The 21,999-nt window shown below is 40.5% G+C and overlaps 1 protein-coding gene across 5 annotated transcripts in view; it reads left to right on the forward strand.

Annotated features, from left to right (window-relative positions):
• The window catches only part of PRDM5 (PR/SET domain 5), a 258,616-nt gene that overhangs the window by 226,027 nt on the left and 10,590 nt on the right, over positions 1 to 21,999 (forward strand). For all 5 annotated transcript variants that reach the window (XM_018049168.1, XM_018049170.1, XM_018049169.1 and 2 more), the window contains one exon: positions 15,989 to 16,093. In XM_018049168.1, coding sequence (XP_017904657.1) covers positions 15,989 to 16,093 — 105 coding nt within the window. The remainder of the gene's footprint in view (positions 1 to 15,988; positions 16,094 to 21,999) is intronic.

A 21,999-nucleotide genomic window follows, 5' to 3' on the forward strand; every position in this document is an offset into this window, starting at 1 on the left:
CTGATCTCATTTAGGATGGACTGGTTGGATCTCCTTGCAGTCCAAGTCACTCTCAAGAGTCTTCTCCAACACCACAGTTCAGAAACATCAATTCTTTGGCACTCAGCTTTCTTTATAGTCCAACTCTCATATCCATACATGACCACTGGAAAAACCATAGCCTTGACTAGATGGACCTTTGTTGGCAAAGTAATGTCTCTGCTTCTTAATATGCTGTCTAGGTTGCACATAACTTTCCTTCCAAGGAGTAAGCATCTTAATTTCATAGCTGCAATCACCATCTGCAGTGATTTTGAAGCCCGAAAAAGTAAAGTCAGCCACTGTGTCCACCATTTCCCCATCTGTTTGCCATGAAGTGATGGGACTGGATGCCATGATCTTAGTTTTCTGAATGTTGAGCTTTAAGCCAACTTTTTCACTCTCCTCTTTCACTTTCATCAAGAGGCTCTTTAGTTCTTCTTCACTTTCTGCCATAAGGGTGGTGTCATCTGCATATCTGAGGTTATTGATATTTCTCTTGGCAATCTTGATTCCAGCTTGTGCTTTTTCCAGCCAGCGTTTCTCATGATGTGCTCTGCATATACGTTAAATAAGCAGGATGACAATATATAGCCTTGACGTACTCCTTTTCCTATTTGGAACCAGTCTGTTGTTCCATGTCCAGTTCTAACTGTTGCTTCTTGACCTGCATATAGGTTTCTCAAGAGGCAGGTCAGGTAGTCTGGTATTCCCATCTCTTGAAGTATTGTGATCCACACAGTCAAAGGCTTTGGCATAGTCAATTAAGCAGAAATAAATGTTTTTCTGGAACTCTCTTGCTTTTTTGATGATCCAGTGAATGCTGGCAATTTGATCTCTGGTTCCTCTGCCTTTTCTAAAACCAGCTTGAACATATGGAAGTTCATGGTTTGCTATTGCTGAAGCCTGGCTTGGAGAATATTGAGCATTGCTTTACTAGCATGTGAGATGAGTGCATGTCTGTGATAGTTTGAGCATTTTTTGGCATTGCCTTTCTTTGGGATTGGAATGAAAGCTGACCTTTTCCAGTCCTGTGGCCACTGCTGCGTCTTCCAAATTTGCTGGCATATTGAGTGCAGCACTTTCACAGCATCATCTTTTAGGATTTGAAATAGCTCAACTGGAATTCCATCACCTCCACTAGCTTTGTTTGTAATGATGCTTCCTAAGGCCCACTTGACTTCACATTCCAGGATGTCTGGCTATCGGTGAGTGATCACACCATTGTGATTGTCTGGGTCATGAAGATCTTTTTTGTACAGTTCTTCCGTGTATTCTTCCCACCTCTTCTTAATATCTTCTGCTTCTGTTAGGTCCCTACCATTTCTGTCCTTTATCGAGCCCATCTTTGTATGAAATGTTCCCTTGGTATCTCTAATTTTCTTGAAGAGATCTCTAGTCTTTCCCTTTCTGTGGGTTTGGGTAGTATAGTCATTTTCACAGTATTCTTCCAGTCCATGAACATGGTATATCTCTCCATCTCTTTGTGTCAGCTTCAGTTCCTTTCATCAGTGTCTTATAGTTTTCTGCATACAAGTCTTTTGCCACCTTATGTAGGTGTATTCCTACGTATTGTATTCTTTTTGTTGCAGTGGCAAATGGGATTGTTACCGTGATTTCTCTCTGATCTTTCAAAGTTAAATGCAACAGATTTCTGTTTATAGTTTGTTCAACATTAATTTTCTTTTTATAAATATTCATGTGGCTGCATCGGGTCTTAGTTGTGACACGTGGGACCTTCATTGCCTCACGTGGGGTCCTTTGTTGGGGTGTGAGGACTCTTTAATCCTGGCTCCTGGCTCAGCTGTTGCAGTGCATGGGCTTACTTGTCCCTCATCATGTGGGATCTTAGTTTCCTGACCAGGGTTTGAACCTGCATCCCGGGACTGCAAGGTGGACCCTTAATCACTCTGCCACCAGGGACGTCCTTGTGCATTAATTTTGGATCCTACAGTTTTACCAGATTCATTGATTACCTCTAGAACTTTTCTGGTGGCATCTTTAGGATTTTCTGTGCAAAGTATCACATCATCTGCAGACAGTGATGGTTGCATAGTATCACATCATCTGCAGACAGTGATGGTTGCATAGTATCATATCATCTGCAGACAGTGATGGTTGCATAGTATCACATCATCTGCAGACAGTGATGGCTTCACTTCTTTTCCAGTTTGGGTTCCTTTTAGTTGCTTTTCTCCTCAAATTGTCATGGCAGGGACTGCCAAAAGTGCGTTGGATAGTAGTGGGTAGAGTGGACATCCTTCTCTTGCTTATGGTCTTAAAGGAAATGCTTTCAGTTTTTCTTCAAAATCAAAGCCCAGTATCACTAGTGAACATAGATGCAAAAATCCTCAACAAAATGCTAGCGAACAGAATCCAAAACTCCATTAAAAGGATCATATATATCATGATTAAGTGGAATTTATCCCAGGGATTCAAGGATTTTTCAGTATATATAAATCAATCAATGTGATATACCATAATAACCAATTGAAGAATAAAAACCATATAATCATCTTAATAGATGCAGAAAAAGCTTTTGACAGAATTCAACACCAATTCATAATATATCTCCAGAAAGTGTGCATAAAATAACCTACCTCAACATAATAAAGGCCATGTGTGGCAAAGTAGCAGCAAACATCATTCTTAGTGGTGAAAAAAACAGATATTTTGAGTAGTCCTGATTTGGGTGTGGGTGCTATTTATATCTCCTGGACACATAGGACAACCCCCTGCTCCATCACTAAACAAAAGATTGCCTGCCCTAGATATCAGTAGTGCTGTGGCTGAGCAACCCTGCTCGAGACCCCAGTGGAGCCTTATGCCCTGTCTAAGGAAGGTTTGGCAAATGGGTCTTTGTCAAGGTGGTGCAGTGTTTGCCAGTGCAGGAGATGCAAGAGACATGCGTGTGATCCTTGGGTCGGGAAGGTCCCTAGATAAGGAAATGGCAGCCCGCTCCAGCATTCTTGCCTGGAGAGCTCCATGGACAGAGGAGCCAGGCGGGCTGCAGTCCATGGGGTCGGAAAGAGTCACACGACTGAGCATGCGTGCATACCTGCACGTCTTGTCAAGGTGCAAGCTGGAAAGAGGCTAAAATTGTCTGTAAATCATCTGGAGGCACCATATCCACTCTGGAAATTAGACATTTTGCAGATGGAAAAGTTTGAGGGTTATATGACATTGCCTGAAATCCTTTAAAAATATAATGCAGCCCTTTTATTTACAAGTTTCCCATTTTATCTCTGCCAAGTTTATAGTTTTTTCAACAGGAGGAAGTCAAGCACTGCTGTGTTGCTGTTGCTGTTCAGTCACTAACTTGTGTCCAACTCATTGTGACCCCATAGTCAGCAGTACACCAGACTTCCCTGTCCTTCACTGTCACCTAGAGCTTGCTCAAACTCATGTCCATTGAATCAGTGATGCCATCCAACCATCTCATTCTCTGTCATCCCCTTCTCTTCCTACCTCAGTCTTTCCAGCATCAGGGTCTTTTCCAGTGAGTAGGCTCTTCCCATCAGGTGGCCAAAGTACAGGGTTGATTTCCTTTAGGATTGACTGGCTTGATCTCCTTGCTCTCCAGGGGACTCTCAAGAGTCTTCTCCAGCACCATAATGCAAAAGCATCAATTCTTCAGTGCTCAGCCTTCTTTATGGTCCAACTTGGACATCCACACATGACTACTGGAAAAACTATAGGTTTGACTACATGGACCTTTGTCAGCAAAGCAGTGTCTCTGCTTTTTAGGTCTCTGCCTAGGTTTGTCATAGCTTTCCTTCCAAGGAGCAAGCAGCTTTTAGTTTAAAGGTGAGAAAATAAAATCTGCTTCCACTTTTTACCCTATTTGCTACTGCAAGGAGATCCAACCAGTCCATTCTAAAGGAGATCAGCCCTGGGTGTTCTTTGGAAGGAATGTTGCTAAAGCTGAAACTGCAGTACTTTGGCCACCTCATGCAAAGAGTTGACTCATTGGAAAAGACTCTGATGCTGGGAGGGATTGGGGGCAGGAGGAGAAGGCGACAACTGAGGATGAGATAGCTGGATGGCATCACTGACTCGATGGACACGAGTCTGAGTGAATCTGGGAGTTGGTGATGGACAGGGAGGCCTGGCGTGCTGCAATTCATAGGGTCTCAAAGAGTCGGTCACAACTGAGTGACTGAACTGAACTGAACTGATGGGACCAAATGTCATGATCTTTGTTTTTAGAATGTTGAGTTTTAAGCTAGCTTTTTCACTCTCCTCTTTTACCCTGATCAAGAGGCCCTTTAATTCTTCTCCACTTTATGCCATTGGAGTGGTATCATCTGCATGTCTGAGGTTGTTGATATTTCCCCCGGCAATCTTGATTGCAGCTTGTGATGCTTCCAGCGTGGCGGCATTTGGCATGATGAACTCTGCATATGGGCTTCCTTGGTATCTCAGATGGTAAAGCGTCTGCCTGCAGTGTGGGAGACCTGGGTTCGATCCCTGGGTTGGGAAGATCCCTTGGAGAAGGAAATGGCAACCCACTCCACTACTCTTGGCTAAAAAATCCCATGGATGAAGGAGCCTGGTAGGCCGCAGTCCACAGGGTTGCAAAGAGTCGGACACAACTGAGTGACTTCACTTTCACTATGCATGTAAGTTAAGTATGGATGACAATAAATTGCCTTGACATACTCCTTTCCCAATTTTGAACCAGTCTGTTGTTTCACGTCCAGTTCTAACTGTTTGTTGTTACCTGCGTACAGATTTCTCAAGGAGATAGGTGAGGTGGTTTGATATTCCCATTTCTTTAAGAATTTGCCACAGTTTGTCAGTGAAGCAGAAATAGATGTTTTTTTTCTGCAATACTCTTGCTCTCTCTATGATCCAGAGACTATTGGTAATTTGATCTCTGGTTCTTCTGCCTTTTCTAAACCCAGCTGGTACTACTAAAAGTACTTGGTTCACATATTGCTGAAACCTAACCTGAAGGATTTTGAGCACAACCTTGCTAGCATGTGAAATAAGGTGCATTTGTACCATAGTTTGAATATTTTTTGGCACTGCCCTTCTTTGGGATTAGAATGAAAACTGACCTTTTCCAGTCCTATGGCCACTGCTGAATTTTCCAAATTTCCTGACATACTGAATGCAGCACTTTAACTGCATCATTTTTTAGGATTTTCAGTAGTTCAGCTGGAATTCCATCACCTCCACTAGCTTTGTTCATGGTAATGATTCCTAAGGCCCACTTGACATCCAGGATATCTGACTTTAGGTGAATGATCACACTATGGTGGTTATCTCAGTTATTAAGACCTTTTTTGTATAGTTTTTCTGTGTATTCTTGCCACCTCTTCTTAATCTCTTCTGCTTCTGTTAGGTCCTTACTACTTCTGTCCTTCATTGTGCCCATCCTTGCATGAAATGTTCCCTTGATATTGCTAATTTTCTTGAAGAGATCTCTGGTCTTTCCCGTTCTGTTGTTTTCCTCTGTTTCTTTGCATTGATACTTAAGAAAGCCTCCTTGCCTCTCCTTGATATTCTCTGGTACTCTGCATTCAGTTTGGTATATTCCCTTTCTCCCTTGGATTTTACTTCTATTCTTTTCTCAGCTATTTGTAAGTCTCCTCAGAAAACCACTTTGCCTTCTTGTATTTCTTTTTCTTTGGGATGGTTTTTGTCACTACCTTCTGTACAGTGTTATGAATCTCTGTCCATAGTTCTTCAGGCACTCTGTCTACCAGATCTGATCCCTTAAATGTATTTGTCGCTTCCACTGTATAATCAAAAAAATTTGATTTAGTTTATACCTGAATGGCCTACTGGTTTTCCCTACTTTCTTCAGTTTAAGCAATAAGGAGCTGATGGTCTGAGCCACAGTCAGCTCCCAGTCTTGTTTTTGCTGACTGTATAGAGCTTCTCCATCTTTGACTATAAAGAATATAATCAATTTGATTTTGGTATTGACCATCTGGTGATGTTCATGTGTAGTCGTCTCTTGTGTTGTTGGAAGAGAGGAGATTTACTATGACCAGTGCGTTCTTTTGACAAAACTGGTAGCCTTAGCCCTGCTTCCTTTTGTACTCTAAAACCAAACTTGCCTGTTACTTTATCCAGCTTATCTCTTGACTTCCTACTTTTGCATTCCAATCGCCTGTGATGAAAAGGACATCTTATTTTGGTCTTAGTTCTAGAAGGTCTTGTAGATGTTCACAGAACCATTCAACTTCAGCTTCTGGGACATAGAGCTGGATTACAGTGACTTTGAATGGTTTACCTTGGAAATGAACTGAGATCATTCTGTTGTTTTTGAGATTGTACCCAAGTACTGCATTTTGGGGTCTTTTGTTGACCATGAGGACTACTCCCATTTCTTCTAAGGGATTCTTAACCCACAATAATAGATATAATGGTCGTCTGAATCACATTTGGCTATTCCAGTCCATTTTAGTTCACTGATTACTAAGATGTTGATGTTCACTTGCCATCTCCTGCTGACCACATCCAGTTTACCCTGATTGATGGACCCTAGCGTTCCAAGGCTCTGTGTAGTGTGGTTCTTTACACCACTCGACTTTGCTTTCACCTGCAGGTACATCTATACTGAGCATAGTTTCTGCCTTGGCTCAGCTGCTTTGTTCTTACTGGACCTATCAGAAAGTGCCCTCCATTCTTCCCCAGTAGCATATTGCCTTCCCATCTGGGAGTCTCATCTTCTGGGGTCACTTTTTTTTTTGCCTTTTCATACTATTAATGGGGTTCTCATGGCAAGAATACTAGAGTGGTTTGCCATTCCTCCTTCAGTAGACCACGTTTTGTCAGAGCACTTTTCACTATGACCCATCCATCTTGGATGACCCTGACAATATGGCTCACAGCTTCATTCGGTTACACGAGCTCCTTTGCCATGACAAGGCTGTGATCCATGAATGGGATCCACTGCTATAGCAGCTGAGAGAGTGGAGAACCCGAAACTTAAGAGAATCTTTATTTAGATATTTCATATCTAAAAAATTTATAACTTACCAAAATGAAATTCATGCATTTCAGAATTTCATAATTCATATATAAGAAATTCATGAACCTCTGCTTCATGAGGGGTTTTGGATTTCTTTTTAAGCTTAGATACAGGAGATGATTATCTGGTAAAAGCCTTTTTTCCTGAACTCTAACAGGGTAAATATTAACAGCTATGTGTGTGCTGTGCTTAGTCACTCAGTCATATCTGACTTTTTGTAATCCTATGGACTGTAGCCTGGCAGGCTCCTCTGTCTGTGGGGATTCTCCAGGCAAGAATACTGGAGAGTGGGTTGTCGTGCCTTCTTCCAGGGGATCTTCCCAACCCAGGGATCGAATCCAGGTCTCCCTCATTGCAGGCAGATTCTTTACTAGCTGAGCCACAAGGGAAGCCCAAGAGTACTGGAGTGGGTAGCCTATCTCTTCTCCAGTGGATCTTCCTGACCCAGGAATCGAACTGAGGTTTCCTGCATTGCAAGTGGATTCTTAACCAGCTAAGCTACCAGGGACTAGCTAGCTGTAAGTTACCGTAATCTACAAAAAGTAATCAAATGAAATTTGTAACAAAAGATGATTTAATTTTTACATGTGTGTGTGTGTATGAGCGAGTCAGAGACATTTGTTTCTATATCTGATTTCTCCTCATGAGTTTCTTTTAAATTGACCTTGATATGCAAGTTGCTCACATGGAAATTATTTCATTAACAGCATAGACACTCTTGGTCTCATTGCAGCTTTGAGCAAGACAAATAGAGAAAAGCTTTGTCCATCAAGTGCATTCATATAAGATATAACAACTGAGTGTTTCACAGCTTGAACCCACTCATAAGCAAAGTGTATGTTCAGAACACCACAGACTCTGACAGTCCTCACCATATATCCCTAGTTGTCCTGGGTTCTTTTAATTGCTTACTAGGTTTTCTTTTTAATTGTATTGGAGTCAGACTACCAGTGCCATGAAAAAGTTACTAATCAACATTGCATGATTTTCTGACATTGTTTATGTTGACCTCTGACAACAAGGGAAAATGCTCATTTATATGTCATGTTTCTGTTTGATGTGGCCTAGCATGAAAACAGTCCTAGGGAACCTTTGGGTGGTGCGTCTGCAGATGTAAATAATCTATCCGCGATCCATCCTTGTCTTGGTAGTCTGTGTGATAGTGGGACATGCTTCTTTACCTCCTGGCAAGCAGTTCTTAACTACAAGGAAGCCTCCAATACATTTCTGTTTCAAAGAACTTCAGCACTCAGATCCCTGCAAAATTTACAAACAGTGTGACTTCTTTTTTTCTTCAGAGCCCTCTCATGATGATGAATTTTTTAAATTCAGTTTGTTTTGGCAAAAATGTAACACTTGAAGTTTCTGTTCTTTTAAGACATAGGTCTTTGCTCAGAAATATGACCTTTTATTAGCTGCATCACATGGTGTAGGGTATAGAGCTTTATAAATCCTACCTTCTGAATGAATTCTGCCAAATGTTATTTGATTAAAGCCTGGCTAATTAGACTGCTGATGAATTCTGCCTTTGATAGATGATGCTGTTTAACTGACAAACAGATTGTCTCCATTTAGTAAAGACTCCCCAGTTACAATGACAAAGGACAAGCTATTTGTCAGGTAATCTGTTTAATCATTTAGAAATAGAATTAATCAAGAACCTAATCATTTTTTCTCCAGTTAAATCTAGCTAATGAGTTAAAACGTGTGATTTATACTATGCATTCCACTCCACTCTGAAACAGTGTTATAAACAATTTCCTTCCTACGTCTTTGGATTAGACTTTGTGCCCAATTTAAATTTTTCATAGTGGAGAGAAAGGTAGAAGAGAAGTAGCGCAGTCGGGATGTGACTGACGTTGAAATGACGGCACTGTGTGTGTTCTCTGTGGCAGGGGAGCGGCGGGGCTTTTGGAGGTCCAGCGGCAGCCAGACATGCCTGCCCCAGCCACATGAGCCTGCAGATGGTTTTCTGGTGTGCCCTCAAGAAGGCGGCATTTATTAATAGATACTCTGCTGCCTAACCTGATAGTAGGAAGTCAGAAGCCTGTTATGGCTTCCTAAGCTTTCTCCGTCACATGGTCCCCTGTCTTGTCACCACTGATTATCCAGCCATCATCTGCAGTGCACCTTACGGCAGGCATAGGCAGTGAAGACTAGAATTGAAGTTCTTGTGCACCCATGCACACAAGCCTGGACTCGTCTGGACTGTTAGGTTAGGGTTAAGTGTACGCAGGAACATTCTAAAGCAGCAAAGATCATTGTCACAATTTTCAGAGGAAGGAAAAGCAATAATAGAGCCTTTTTAATAATACACCCTGGACTACTCAGCTTATTCTCTCTGCTCCTCTGTGTTTACCATATGAAGAGCGGTATTTCTTAACCTTAGCTTATTGGGAGGAATGGAAGAAATTAGGAAGGAATGGAGATGAGGGTTTCTTTTTTGAGAAATAAAATGCGTTTATTTCCTTCTATTTGAGTTCATTTGATGTTCTTAAATTTAAGATAAGTGACCTGTAATATCCTGGCTCTTCCTCTGGTATAAACGCTTTTCTTTTTTTTTCCAGAGGAGGAAAATTTCTGACGTAAACACTTAGAACTACATATTTCCTTTAAAAATTTTTCTTTAAACTGGGCAACAGTTGAAGAGATAATAGATGCTAAGAATAATGCAACTTTTGAAAAGAGATTGCTCTTATTCAGACTAGAGAGGGAAAGCCGTAAACATATTCCTTAGATTGCCAAGAAAACACAGTTACTTCTTTCTGTTGATTGTGTACAGCTAATTAAAATCTGTTTTTCATATCCTGAAAATTAGATGTACAGTTACTTTTATTTCTGGCAATATGGTAGACTTCATATCCTGGAAAAGATGCTCTATACAAAACACCTATCAATGCTGGATAAAATAAAGCAAACAGCAAATATATGAATAACAGCAAATAAAACAGTGTGATCTCCAGTACCCAACAGACAAAGCTGGAACCCGAGTCCAGAGTGTTGAGGTCAGGCTGAGGATGCAGTATTTTGCAGGGTGTCTGCAGTTTCAGTAAACTCAAGGCTTGATTTTTCATGGTGATAGAAACGGAGACAAGCTTTGGGTTCAGGTTAGATGGCAGGATGGAGCCATGTTCCACCATAGTTCTGGGATACCAGGAGGCTATGCTCAAAATGAATCAGAGACTGGAAATAATCTACCTTTGACAAACAGATGCTTGGGACATTCAGTTGTTTTGAGCTAATTGCTATCTAGAGAAAGAGGTCTCCTTAGAGTTTGTAACCACAGCCCTTCCCTCAAGTGTGTTTGGAGTTCAGACTTAAAATGCTAGCCTGGCCAGAAACCCTTAGGCAAGAAATAAACTTAAAATGATCTTTGATTGATAGCATCCTATGGTCCCTGGCAGAAGCGAACACAAATGCTGTCTGGAGGGACTTACCCTCAATCTGAGGGGTCACAGGATTTTAACAGATAAGGGCCACCAAACATGAGTTCATGATTCCAAATTCCAGGAACACCCAAGGAAACAAGAGCCATGAGCGGGAGACAGGAGAAACCACAAGAAGCAGAACTGAACTTCAAAAGCACATAATATAAGGGTTTATCTGATTTTAAAAATTGTATAAATGCCTAGAATATTTTAAAATAGGCATGAGCAGCATGAAAAAAAAGCAAGATTGTATTAAAATTAAGCATAATTGAAAAGAGCTAAATTAAAAGTTCTAGAACTTAAAAATACAATAACTCAAATGATCTTGTTAGATATTTAAGTTATTCATACCTGAAGAGAACTGATCAAGTCATTCTAAAGAAATACATAGAGTGCAATACAAAGCAGAGAAGGCAGTGGCACCCCACTCCAGTACTCTTGCCTGGAAAATCCCATGGATGGAGGAGCCTGGTGGGCTGCAGTCCATGCTAAGGGTTAGACATGACTGAGCAACTTCCCTTTCACTTTTCACTTTCATGCATTGGAGAAGGAAATGGCAACCCACTCCAGTCTTCTTGCCTGGAGAATCCCAGGGACGGGGGAGCCTGGTGGGCTGCCGTCTATGGGGTCTCACAGAGTCAGACACAACTGAAGTGACTTAGCAGCAGCAGCAGCAATACAAAGAGATGGAAATGGCTAAGACAGGTTAAGAAAAATGAGAAATAAAAAGACCTAATTGAGTTTATAGGCTTTCATTCAAAAAAATGGGAAACAAAGCCATTTTCAGTCAAAAATCACAATTTACTCTCAGCTGATCCTTGGAAATTCAAATACATAAGAACACAGGAAAAGTAAAGAAATTTTTGGTGTGTAGATCTTCACAAGCCAGATCATCACGATGGTGTGATCACTCACCTAGAGCCAGACGTTCTGGAATGGGAAGTCAAGTGGGCCTTAGGAAGCATCACTACAAACAAAGCTAGTGGTGGTGATAGAATTCCAGTTGAGCAATTTCAAATCCTGAAAGATTATGATGTGAAAATGCTGCACTCATTTTGCCAACAAATCTGGAAAACTCAGCAGTAGCCCACAGAACTGGAAAAGGTCAGTTTTTATTCCAATCCCAAAGAAAGGCAATGCCAAAGAATGCTCAAACTACCCCACAATTGCACTCATCTCACACGCTAGTAAAATAATGCTCAAATTTCTCCAAACCAGGCTTCAACAATATGTGAACTGTGAACTTCCAGATATTCAAGCTGGATTTAGAAAAGGCAGAGGAACCAGAGATCACATAACCAGCATTCACTGGATCATCAAAAAAGCAAGAGAGTTCCAGAAAAACATCTACTTCTGCTTTATTGACTATGCCAAAGCCTTTGACTGTGTGGATCACAACAAACTGTGGAACATTCTGAAAGAGATGGGAATACCAGACCACCTGACCTGCCTCTTGAGAAAACTGTATGCAGGTCAGGAAGCAACAGTTAGAACTAGACATGGAACAACAGACTGGTTCCAAATAGGAAAACGAGTACGTCCAGGCTGTATATTGTCACCCTGCTTATTTAGATTTTATGCAGAGCACATCATGAGAAACACTGGGCTGGAAGAAGCACAAGCTGGAATCAAGATTGCCGGGAGAAATATTAATAACCTCAGATATGCAGATGACACCACCCTTATGGCAGAAAGTGAAGAGGAACTAAAAAGCCTCTTGATGAAAGTGAAAGAGGAGAGTGAAGAGTTTGCTTAAAACTCAACATTCAGAAAATTAAGATCATGGCATCCAGTCCATTCAGTTCAGTTCAGTTCAGTCACTCAATCATGTCCAACTCTTTGCAACCCCAAGAATTGCAGCACACCAGGCCTCCCTGTCCATCACCAACTCCTTCATGGCAAATAGAGGGGGAAACACTGGAAACAGTGGCTGGCTTTATTTGGGGGCTCCAAAATCACTGCAGATGGTGACTGCAGCCATGAAATTAAAAGATGCTTATTCCTTGTAAGAAAAATTATGACCAACCTCAACAGTATATTAAAAAGCAGAGACATTACTTTGCCAACAAAAGTCCGTCTAGTCAAGGCTATGGTTTTTCCAGTAGTCATGTATGGATGTAAGAGTTGAACTATAAAGAAAGCTGAGTGTTGAAGAATTGATGCTTTTGAACTGTGGTGTTGGAGAAGACTCTTGAGAGTCCCTTGGACTGCAAGGAGATCCAACCAGTCCGTTCTAAAGGAGATCAGTCCTGGGTGTTCATTGGAAGGACTGATTCTAAAGCTGAAACTCCAGTACTTTGGCCACCTCCTTGAAGAGTTGACTCATTGGAAAAGACCCTGATGCTGGGAGGGATTAGGGGCAGGAGGAGAAGGGGACGACAGAGGGCGAGATGGCTGGATGGCATCACCGACTCGATGGACATGAGTCTGAGTGAACTCTGGGAGTTGGTGATGGACAGGGAGGCCTGGCGTGCTGTGATTCACGGGATCGCAAAGAGTCAGACACGACTGAGCGACTGAACTGAACACATAACATGAAAAGGCATTCTATACACGGCATACTAATTAGTACATGGGAAAACATAAGAACTTTAGATTATGTTAAACATGCATAGTAGAGCTTCCCTGGTAGCTCAGACAGTAAAGCGTCTGCCTGCAATGACCCAAGAGACCCGGGTTCAATCCCTCGGTTGGGAAGATCCCGTGTAGAAGGAAATGGCAACCCACTCCAGTACTCTTGTCTGGAAAATTCCATGGACTGAGAAGCCTGATAGGCTACAGTCCATGGGGTTGCAAAGAGTCGGACATGACTGAGCCACTTCACTGACATAGTAAAAAAAAAATTTTAAGGGTAACCACGAAAAGAGTGGAGATGAGTCTGTAAGTTCTACAGTAGCACGGGATCAACCCAAAACATGTAAGAAAATATAAGGGAGAAAATCTCAGGAAACAGCAGGATAAAAGCAAAGCACAAAATAAAATGTTAGAAACTATTTAAATGTATTATTAATAATGATAAATATTAATAAATAAATATCCTGTTGTATTTTATTATAATGGTGATATATTCTCACATACAAAGTTTAAATAATAACAAAAAGTAATAAAAAGCAAAACTCACTAACTTGGAAAAGTGACATAAGTTTAGATTAAAATTTTTCAGTTGTATGGTATTTATAACAGATGCTCATCGTACCTAAGATATAGACTGTTTGAAAGTAAAAAAGATGGAAATAACTAGGCAAATACTATTTCCTCTATTTTTAAAGTGAGATATAGTTGACATATAACCCTAAGTTTAAGGTGCGCAACGTTGATTTGGTATGTTTGTTTATTGCAATATGATTACATCATAGTAATGTTAGCTAAAACCTCCATCATGTCATATAATTATCATTTCTGTTGTAAGAACATTTAGGCTCTAGTCTTTTATCAGCTTTGCAGTATATATTACAGTACGGTTGACTATATTCACATTGCTGTGCATTGAGTCTCCAAACTTACCTTCTAACTCCAAATTTGTACCTTTGACCAACATTTCAACAAGTCTCCCAACCCTCACAAAATACTAATTTTAAAAAGCTTTTATAGCTATATTAATAACATTATTTTAAGGTGAAAAGGATGATATAGATAAAAAAACTCACTTTCAAATGATAAAAGGTCTTATTTTCCAGGAGTGTCATAGTTTTAAATTAATATATCATCATTGTGTACATGAGTTTCAAAATTTTTAACTACAGCAATAGAATTCTAAGAATATACTAGATATTGAAGTGTAAAGTTGTTTTAAAATGATGCATCTTTCTTTAAAAATATGTGTTTATTTGGCTGCTCCGGGTCTTACTTGTGGCACATGGAATCTTTGTTGCCATGCACAGGCTCATCGTTGGCACACGTAGGATCTTAATTCCCTGACCAGAGATCAAACCTGTGCGCCCACGCTGGGAGCACAGAGTCTTAACCCCCGGACTGCCAGATGATTTCCTAAAATGGTTATTTGTTTTGTAGAGCTACTTGGCCATTCCCTTTTCTGGGAATGCTGAAGGTGCAGTCCCGCCTCTAGATATACATACTGTAGGAAATTATGATTGCTCATCTGTGTTCAAGTATACACTTGTAAGAATGTTCAGAATAACATTATTTATAAGAATGAAAAATTGGTGAAAACTTGAATATCCATTGCAGCAGAATGTACATAAGCAAATTGTGGTGTTGCCAGCGAATGTAATACTGTACTCATTGCTGCTAAGTCACTTCAGTCATGTCCGACTCTGTGCGACCCCGTAGACGGCAGCCCACCAGGCTCCTCTGTCCCTGGGATTCTCCAGGCAAGAACACTGGAGTTGGTTGCCATTTCCTTCTCTAGTGCATGAAAGTGAAAAGTGAAAGTGTTGTCACTCAATCGTGTCCAACTCTTTGCGACCCCATGGACTGTAGCCTACCAGGCTCCTCCATCCATGGGATTTTCCAGGCAAGGGTACTGGAGTGGGTTGCCATTTCCTTCTCCACTATACTCATTAAGAATGAATAAATAGGAGGTACATGTGTTCATAAAAATATTCCATTTCTTAAGCTAGCTGGTGGGTGTACATATGTGATTATTTACATACTGTTTTGTAGGTCTGAATATTTTTATAATAGTCTTTTAAATACTAAGGGGAAAATATACATAGAAACATGATATTTAAAACTATATACATAGTACCTCAATTCAAAAAGCATCTGTAGCAATATTTTAAGCTATATTTGAAAAAAAATCTTATTGCAATTTTAAACAAATCTTTTTATCAATGCTCTGTTTAGTAACTGGCCAGCTGTTTTAATGAAACAATGTGAATTAATTTATTTTGCAATTTATTTCAAGCTTAAAAGATGATGACTTAAGTTTCTGGTATCAAGATGGCTAAGGAATTTGGGTATTTTTTTCCTTGTTCTGTGGAAATACTCTTTTCCTTAAGAGTCTATGATCAGCTATAAATAATGCCTCATTTTTAAAAGTAATTTAGATTTTTTAAAAGAACATCCTTCCTAGGAAAAAAATATTGGACAATATGAAAATTCTTAAAGTCACAGTCTAGTTCTAAGGTCTTAAACTTACCCTCAAAATTTGTTAAACTTTGCTCTGGGCTTTCATTTCCAGGAATCCCTTTGAGACAGTGAACAGTTTGCAGCATGTAAGCCAGGGGTCCCAAACTGTTTGTTTCGGCGATGCCCTTTTAGCAGGCTCTCCAAGATGGAAAGAAAACCTCAGAGTTCAGTCTAGCAAGTGGTTAGGTCACAGCAATCCTGCAGAATCTTCCTTTGGACAGTCAGGACTGAATGGAAAGAAAGGTGGTGACTCTGATGCTGGAGCTGTGAACCACGTGGTAGTCTTAAGGCTGCCCAACAAGGTTTTGTGTGCTCCTGTTTCCGCTGCAGAATTGTAAGAATTCATGGCCCCTGTGAGTGTGCTGCTGCACCTTGCAGAACTAGCTAAAATGCGCCCCGATGTCCCCCTTCCTGAGGATGGCCCTGCACTCACTCGCGTTCCTGGCCTCTTCCCTGACTGCAGGAGAAGCCCTACAAGTGCTCAGAGTGCGGCAAGGCCTTCAGCCAGAAGCGCGGCCTGGACGAGCACACGAGGACGCATACCGGGGAGAAGCCTTTCCAGTGCGACGTGAGTGTGCTTCCCTGCTTCCTGTCGTCCTCCTGTAACCTCCAGAGACAGGAGATACATACGTGGGGACGTATCCATGCGTCCTTTCGTGCACGTGTGAGTGAGTGAGTGTGTGTGTGTGTGTGTGTGTGTGTGTGTACACACTTTACAGTGCTAGTCTGTCTATTAATGTCTTGTTCTCCTTATTCCTTTTGATTGCATAATCTGTGTAACCACATTGTAGCATGTTTTTTTACCCTAGTTTTCTGGCAGCCCATGAACTTCGATTTTCTTTAAGACATACTTGTACCCTGTTTTAATGCAATTGGGTTGTTATTCTAAGGTATAAATGCATGATGACTAAGACAGGTTTCATGTGTCTGGCTAAGTCTTTTGATAGGTTGATTATAGTTAACCAGAGATTTAACTGGTTATAGATATTTTTATTTATTTTGTTAAAGCCAAACAATGAATTTCTAAAACAAGTATAAACTGCTTTAAAAAGTGTCACTGCTGATTGCTTAGATTTTCTGCTTATGACATTTGAAGTGAAATGAAATTATCAACGTAGTTGTTCACATTAATGAAAGGACAGAAATACTACCCTTGTCAGTAAAATGAATTGGATCATTGATTAATTTAGAGAAAAATGGTTTATCGATGAACAGTGTCACCATTTTCTTCTGTAAGATTGACAGTTGACAGAAAGTTGACACTGGTGTTAGGGAAAACACTTATTTCTAATACAGAAATAGCGAAAACAAAGTATTGTTGTAGTTTAGTGTAAAAAGAAACTTTGAAGTTGTGATGTGTGATGTTGCCCAGTTCACAGTTACCTTTCAGTGTCAAGGGAGACTGGAGGACTCGTCCCCTTGGCATACTCTGCAGAGTAAAGGGTGGGGTAAGCAGTCTGTATGAATGGAAATCACAGACATATACACTGCTTTCCTTGTCTTTCCATGAAGCTCTGGTGGTAAGGTTAAGGCAGCAGTGTACTCCCAGGGGACTGCTCACAAAACTACATTTATCAACAGTGAACTTCTGTTAAGGAGAGGACTACTGGTGGAAAACGAAACGCACACATGGAGAGCTCTATCCGGAACAGGGGGTGCAGTCAGTTTAACAGCTTAGTGGATTGAGTATTCAATCCATTGGTGCTTTCACTGGAATCATTTTCATAAAAACAAAACTTATTTGGATCATTTAGTTACACAACTACACAAGTGATACGAGAAATGAAATATTAACTGTATAATGACATCTTTCTACCATCACACTACCTGACTTTTATTTATGCTGAATATATTTGTAGACTACTTCCTTAGTCTACTACTTACTGGACCATGGTGTTATTTTTTAAAAAAATTATCTTACAAGCATGATGTTTTCCATCTACTTCTATCCCATTTACTTCTTTTTTTTTAAGATTTAAAATGTTTTATTTTTTATTTATTTTTTTAAATTTTAAATTCTTTAATTCTTACATGCGTTCCCAAACATGAACCCCCCTCCCACCTCCCTCCCCATAACATCTCTCTGGGTCATCCCCATGCACCAGCCCCAAGCATGCTGCACCCTGCGTCAGACATAGACTGGCGATTCAATTCTTACATGATAGTATACATGTTAGAATGCCATTCTCCCAAATCATCCCACCCTCTCCCTCTCCCTCTGAGTCCAAAAGTCCATTATACACATCTGTGTCTCTTTCCCTGTCTTGCATCCAGGGTCGTCATTGCCATCTTCCTAAATTCCATATATATGTGTTAGTATACTGTATTGGTGTTTTTCTTTCTGGCTTACTTCACTCTGTATAATCGGCTCCAGTTTCATCCATCTCATCAGAACTGATTCAAATGAATTCTTTTTAACGGCTGAGTAATACTCCATTGTGTATATGTACCACAGCTTTCTTATCCATTCATCTGCTGATGGACATCTAGGTTGTTTCCATGTCCTAGCTATTATAAACAGTGCTGCGATGAACATTGGGGTACATGTGTCTCTTTCAATTCTGGTTTCCTCGGTGTGTATGCCCAGAAGTGGGATTGCTGGGTCATAAGGTAGTTCTATTTGCAATTTTTTAAGGAATCTCCACACTGTTCTCCATAGTGGCTGTACTAGTTTGCATTCCCACCAACAGTGTAGGAGGGTTCCCTTTTCTCCACACCCTCTCCAGCATTTATTGCTTGCAGATTTTTGGATCGCAGCCATTCTGACTGGTGTGAAGTGGTACCTCATTGTGGTTTTCAGATGTTCATCTCTCTGGGCCTTATCTGCAGTCTGGACTGGTTTACTGAGGAAAGATGCAAGTTTAATGCCTCCAAAACTTCCCTGAAATTCAGCCTGCTCAGAGAACTGGCTGGCTGTTCAGTCTTGTCCTCTTAACCTACTTATTCGAGATAGAAGTCGTCCTTTCTCACCCCGCTGCCAGCCAGCTCCTTCCTAAGTATTAACAGTTCTCAAATCCGTTGCCTCCTCTGTTTTGGTTCCCAATAGCAGTGTGCAGCCTAGACCCTCACCTCACTGCTTCTTATTACATCCAACCTTCAATGTATGTGTTCTCCACCCCTACCAAGACGATTTTTTAAAAAATCAAAATGAAATTCACATAAAATTATCTATTTTAAAGTGCACCATTTAGTGGCACTTAGTACATTGACAGTAACGTGCAGCCATCCCCTTTGTTCGAAAACATTTTACCATCTCCAAATAAAGTTCCACACTCTCCCCAGACCCTCACTCTCCCCAGACCCTGGCACACGCCACTCTGCTCTTCTCTGCACGCGCCACTCTGCTCTTCTCTATATATCTACCTATATTTTATATTTTTACTATAAGTGAATCATATAATATATGACCTTTTATGACTGACTGATCTCACTTAGCACAGTGTTCTCAAGGATAATCTACATTGTAGCTTATTTAGTACATTACCTTTTATGGCCGAACGATATTCCATTTATGTATATGTCACGGTTTGTTTATCTGTGTCAGCTGATGAATGTTTGGGTTGTTTTTACTTCCTGGCTATTGTGCCTACTGCAGAAACAAAGGCGTTTATACGTGTTTTAATTACCTGATTTCAGTTATTTTTGTTAAGTACCTAGAAATGGAATTGCTGTGTCCATATGGTGATTCTGGGTTTGAGTTTTTGAGGAAATGCCATACTGCTTTTCACAGTAGCTGCACCATTTAATATTCCCACCAGGAATACATGAGGGTTCCAGTTTCTCATCATTCTTGTCAACACTTAATATTTTCTCTTTTATAAAATTATATTCATCTTGGTAGATGTGAACTGGTGTATCGTGGTGGTGATTTACATTTCCTGAGGGATTAATGATGTTGAATATCCTTTCAGCAAATGTATGTACTTGGTTTCTGATGTTCTCTGGAAAAATGTCTGTTCAAGTCCTTTGCCCATTTTAAAATTATGCTGCTTGTCTCTTTGTTGCTGAGTGTGAGACACTAGATACTAGACCCTTATCAGATATGATTGCAAATATTTTCTTTCATTTTATTAAATATATGTCCTTTTTTCACATTCTTTATGTTCTTTGATACATAAAACTTTTCAGTTTTGATGTTTAATTTATCCATTTTTTCTGTTTGTAACTATGCATTTTTGTTCCTATTTGAGAATATACTGCCAAACTCAAGGTCATAAAGATTTACCTTTACATTTTTTTCCTAAGAGTTTTCTAATTTTACCTCTAAGGTTTAGATAATGTAAATCCATATCGAGTTAACTTTTTGTGTATGGTGTGCGGTAGAGGTCCATTGTTTGTTGCATTTTTTCAGTCTTTTACTGTTGAATATGATGTTAATTACGCATTTAAAAAATAAGTTCCTTTATTATGTTGAAGAAGTTCTCTTCTGGTTTCCTGAATATCAAAACAGGATTTTGAATCCTGCCAAATGCTTTTTTGAATCACTTGACATCATTTTCTTTTCGTTTTGTCCTGTTAATGTGGTGTATTACATTGTTTGATTTTTTGTTTTCTTTTTTTTTATATTGAACTACCATTACGGGCCTGAGATAAACACTGCTTTGTCGTAGCTTTGTGTGTGTGCGTGTTCAGTCGTGTCTGACTCTTTGTGACCCCTCGGACTGTAGCCCGCTAGGCTCCTCTGCCCATGGAATTTTCCACACCAGAATACTGCAGGGGGTTGCCATGCCCTCCTCCAGGGGATCTTCCCCACCCAAGGGTTGAACCCGCGTCTCCTGCATTGGCAGGCAGATTCTTTACCACTGAGCTGCCTGGGAAGCCCCTTGGCATAGCTCATAACCCTCTTACTGTGATTTTGGATTCAGCTTGTTAGGGGTTTTTTTTGTTTCATCTTGTTTTCTGATTGTTCGTTTGAAGATTTTTTTCACATATTCTCATAGTTTTCTTTCACTGTAATATCTTTGGCAGTGATATCAAGGTCATGCTGACCTCACAGAGTGAGTAGCAGGTGTTCCCTCCTCTTCTGTTTTTTGGAAGAGTGTGAGAGAATTGGTGTTAATCCTTCTTTAAATGCTTGGTAGAATACGTCAGTGAAACTACTGGGTCCTAGACTTTTCTTTGTTGAGAGGATTTTTGATTTGGTCTTTTTACTTGTTACAGGTATCCTGAATTTTTCTATTTCTTGTTGAGTCAGTTTTAGTATTTGTGTATTTCGAGGAATTTGTCCATGCTAACTAGGTTATCTAGTTTGTTGGCGTGCAGATCATAGTGTTCTCTTGTAATCAATGGGCTTTCCTGGTGGCTCAGATGGTAAAGAATCTGTCTGAAATGCAAGGGACCGGGGCTCAATCCCTGAGTCAGGAAGGTCCCCTGGAGACAGGAATGGCTACCCACTCCAGTATTCTTGCCTAAAGAATTCCACGGACAGAGGAGCCTGACGAGCCAAGAATCAGACACGACTGAGCAACTAACACGCACTTATAACCAATCCCTTGTGTTTCTTTGGGTTTGGTATTAATATCACAGTGTGACTTCCTCAATATAAACTCGATCGTGCTTCTCTGTGATGACTTCTCACAACCTGTAAGGTAAAATCCACCTTCCTACTTGACCGAAAAGTTACTGTGGTCTTTGTCAATTCTTACTATTTTGTATCTTAATAATCCCTTATCTGTCAGTACTCCGCAGTTTCTTTGCAGTGATTCTTACAGTTTCCTGAGCAGCAGTATTGCTTCACATCCCTGTCTCTTGTTCCAGGTAGCTTGCATACACTGTTCCTTATGCCTGGAATGCCCTTTTCTGCTTCTGGTCCCACTGCCATGTATATGTCTATATATGCATATTTCTGCTACATACATGTGTGTATGTATATATACATGCATATGTATATGCGTATGGCATTTGAGTGGCACTGTAAAGAAGAAACTGACACGCCTCTGTCTCAGTTCTGGAGATAGCTCAGTTGTGCTTCGGTAGGCCACTTCACTCATCAAACTGCCCTAACCCCTTAGGCCCAGTCATTCCATGCAGTGCGCCTCCCTCGTGCGATACCTATTGAAATTTAAATGTCTTTACGACTACACATATGGTGCATGACTTCCAAATTCTTTTTTCTCCTGCCTTGATCTCTCTTTTGGACTCTAGGCAAATACTGTGAATTGCCTATGCAGCATGTCTCCTCTCTCTGAACATGTTTCCTTCAACTGCTGAACTCTCTCTCTGAGAACCACATCTCCAAATAGCCCAAACCAATGGTCTGAGCCTCATGTCTCACTTTTTCCGCTGAGCTATAACGAGTAGCATCATCTAGTTGAGACTCTATAGTCAGAAAGGCGCAGGGATCCACAGTTCATATGTATTCTCTGTGATTTCACTACCATCCAGAAATGCTGTGTCCAGCTCTTTGCAACCCCATGGACTGTAGCTCGCCAGGCTCCTGTGTCCATGGGATTTCCCAGGCAAGAATATTGGAGG

This window comes from Capra hircus, chromosome 6, assembly GCF_001704415.2.
Source record: "Capra hircus breed San Clemente chromosome 6, ASM170441v1, whole genome shotgun sequence".
Classification (NCBI taxonomy): Eukaryota; Metazoa; Chordata; class Mammalia; order Artiodactyla; family Bovidae; genus Capra; species Capra hircus.